We start from the raw sequence: 2,510 nt of genomic DNA on the forward strand, positions 1-2,510 counted from the left end.
TAAATATGTATTATATCATTTATTTGCCTATAAAATTTGTGAAAGCTGATTCACCAGTATGTATGGAAGCATGGCTATCATGCTTTTCAATTTGCCAGAAACGGAAAAACGTGATTTTTGCGCAACGTGATTTGTTTTCTAAAAATATGTAAAAATTGTGCAACGGGAAAAACGACGAATTTGCCAGAAAAGAGTTAGTGTGATTTTTGTGTGGCCGGCATTTTATTTAATATTAGAATAAATTAGACTAATTATTTTAAAGATTTTTTTTTCATTAATTTTTTACTGTTATACTAACTTTTTAAAAATGTTTTGAATAACATTATATCAATATCTCTGAATGCATTATATTATTTTTTTAATTGTTTAAAAATTATTACATTATATTTTTGTATAAGAGAGGTTGCTGTGAATTGTAACCTGTAAATGTTAAAAAGAAAAATTAGTGCATCTATAGTGGTAAAAAAAAAAGTAATTAAAAGAGTTGACTGTTGAAGTGTAGAAGAGTAAAAGGATGATGGGACCCAATGGAGAAAAGATTTGGTGATGGGACAAGACAAGACGGTGCACAGTACAATGTAGTGCTACAGCACTTTTTTTTATTGGTCACTGTCCAAGTTGTACGTGGAGCAGCTAGCAAACCACACGCAATGCCTAGTTCCCATGATCCCACGCGTTTTATTGCTCCCACCATTCAACCTAGTTACGCCCTTCACAAAACAAAATTAAACTGACACGTATTGATCTAATTTCTCCAAAATGAATAAGTATATAATTTGTCAAAATACAAGTACATTTATCCTCAATTTAAATTTATGAAATATGAAAATTTATACCTCAAAAAATATTATTTTGTAGTTTTTATTTTATAAATTTTATTACTTAATTTATGACTTTATATTTTTACAAAATATTTGTAAATATAATCACAAGATTAACTCAAACTAAACACTTTTTACGTCTGTAAAAAAATACTTTTTTACTTGAATTGAAAAATTAAAAAATTCACAAATCTTGAGATTATAATTCTTTTTCTTTCTGACATTGTAATCTATATTCACTACCATTAACTATAGTTTGTAAAATAAATTTATAAGTTTTGACATAATTTTTGTACTTTTAATAAATATAACATCATATTTCTGTTTTTATTTTTAAAGGTAAATAGTGAACCAAAACTTACAAAGCACCTAGGTATCTACATCTTGTTGTATTTTGAATGCTAGATGCCTCCTAGCATGTGTGGGGTAAGTAGGTGTTGCATTGTCTAAAAGTTTTGCAAAGCATTTGATATAGGAGGTTTTTTAACCAATGATATAAAAATTAATCTGAACATTGATCCAATTAATATAGTGAGTCAGTAATCTAATTGTTGAATCAATAATTGATTTGATATATTTGAAAATTTTAAAATTATATATGTGTTTATTATATATAAATATATAACTAATATTATTTGATTAATAAAAATTTATTCATACTCAAAAATCTAAAATAATAATTAATAATAATAAGATTTGAACACTAATTTAACTTAAATTAAGAAAAAAAAAACAAACTTGTGAACAAGGAATTCGAGATACAATTAAGAGACCATGGTAGCATAACTAGAAAATTGCTAGATGTCATTGGTGCAGAGATATCTACTAGCAACAACGGGGGTTTCATATAACAAAACATAAGCTTTAACAATCTCCTTCACATGCATTGCACCCAACCAGTGATACTCTTGTGTCTCCCTCGATCCCATCATTTGCTCCTGTAGCAAAACGAAGCTCGTGTTGAGCTCTAGTTGCAACAACAACCCTAAACACGTTGTCGGGAGAACCACCATAACTTCCACGCTATTGAACACCCACACAACCCTATTTGCCTCCATCTTCGCCATCGAGTACCACTTCCCCCTTCCCTTACAATACTCCACGTCGGTCGACGACACCTCATCTGTGGCCCGCCTCGTCCACCCCGAGTTCAGCACCATCACGGAGATCGAGGAGGTGAGCACCACGGCTTTGTGGTGGTTAGGATGTTTAGGGTGCCCTGAGTTGTGGGTTTGAGAAAGTTTGTTTAGGGGTCTATGGGGTCCTTAAGGGTGCAAAGGGAGGCCATGCCATGTGGAAGACGCTAGAAAAGGAGAAGATGGTGTGGTCCTTAAGGGTGCAAAGGGAGGCCATGCCAGTTTGTAAAATTGGTTGGGTCATTGGGTTTTCTTAAAATCGGTCGGATCATCCCGAGCCAAATGCATGAACGATCCAATAGCAAAACGAACCCAATTAGGTCATCGAATCCCAATTGGACCAGTCCGATCAACAGGACCAAACCAATTTTTATAAGATTGCTTTTAACTAAAGGTGGAGATTGCCAAGGAGTAAGTATAGTGAAGCACACTTTATCTTCTATAAAAAATAAATTTAAAATTTTAGGTTAACCTGAACTACTCCAATATTTCTTATTTTTTAAACGGGGCGTAGATTTTTTTCTTACCCATTATTCGTGCGCACTCCACCCAC

The 2,510-nt window shown here is 32.7% G+C and overlaps 1 protein-coding gene across 1 annotated transcript; it reads right to left on the bottom strand.

The window, feature by feature from the left end:
- Positions 1–1,618: 1,618 nt before the first annotated feature.
- LOC114388113 (cinnamoyl-CoA reductase 1-like) lies at positions 1,619–1,981 on the bottom strand. The gene has a single exon (XM_028348447.1). The coding sequence runs from the start codon at positions 1,979–1,981 to the stop codon at positions 1,619–1,621; it is 363 nt and encodes a 120-aa protein (XP_028204248.1).
- Between the last annotated feature and the right edge of the window lie 529 nt (positions 1,982–2,510).

Source organism: Glycine soja, chromosome 15, assembly GCF_004193775.1.
Source record: "Glycine soja cultivar W05 chromosome 15, ASM419377v2, whole genome shotgun sequence".
Lineage (NCBI taxonomy): Eukaryota > Viridiplantae > Streptophyta > Magnoliopsida > Fabales > Fabaceae > Glycine > Glycine soja.

Coding starts and splice junctions, on each gene's coding strand:
- LOC114388113 (XM_028348447.1), bottom strand. CDS start 1,981: ATGGTGCTGAACTCGGGGTGGACGAGGCGGGCCACAGATGAGGTGTCG.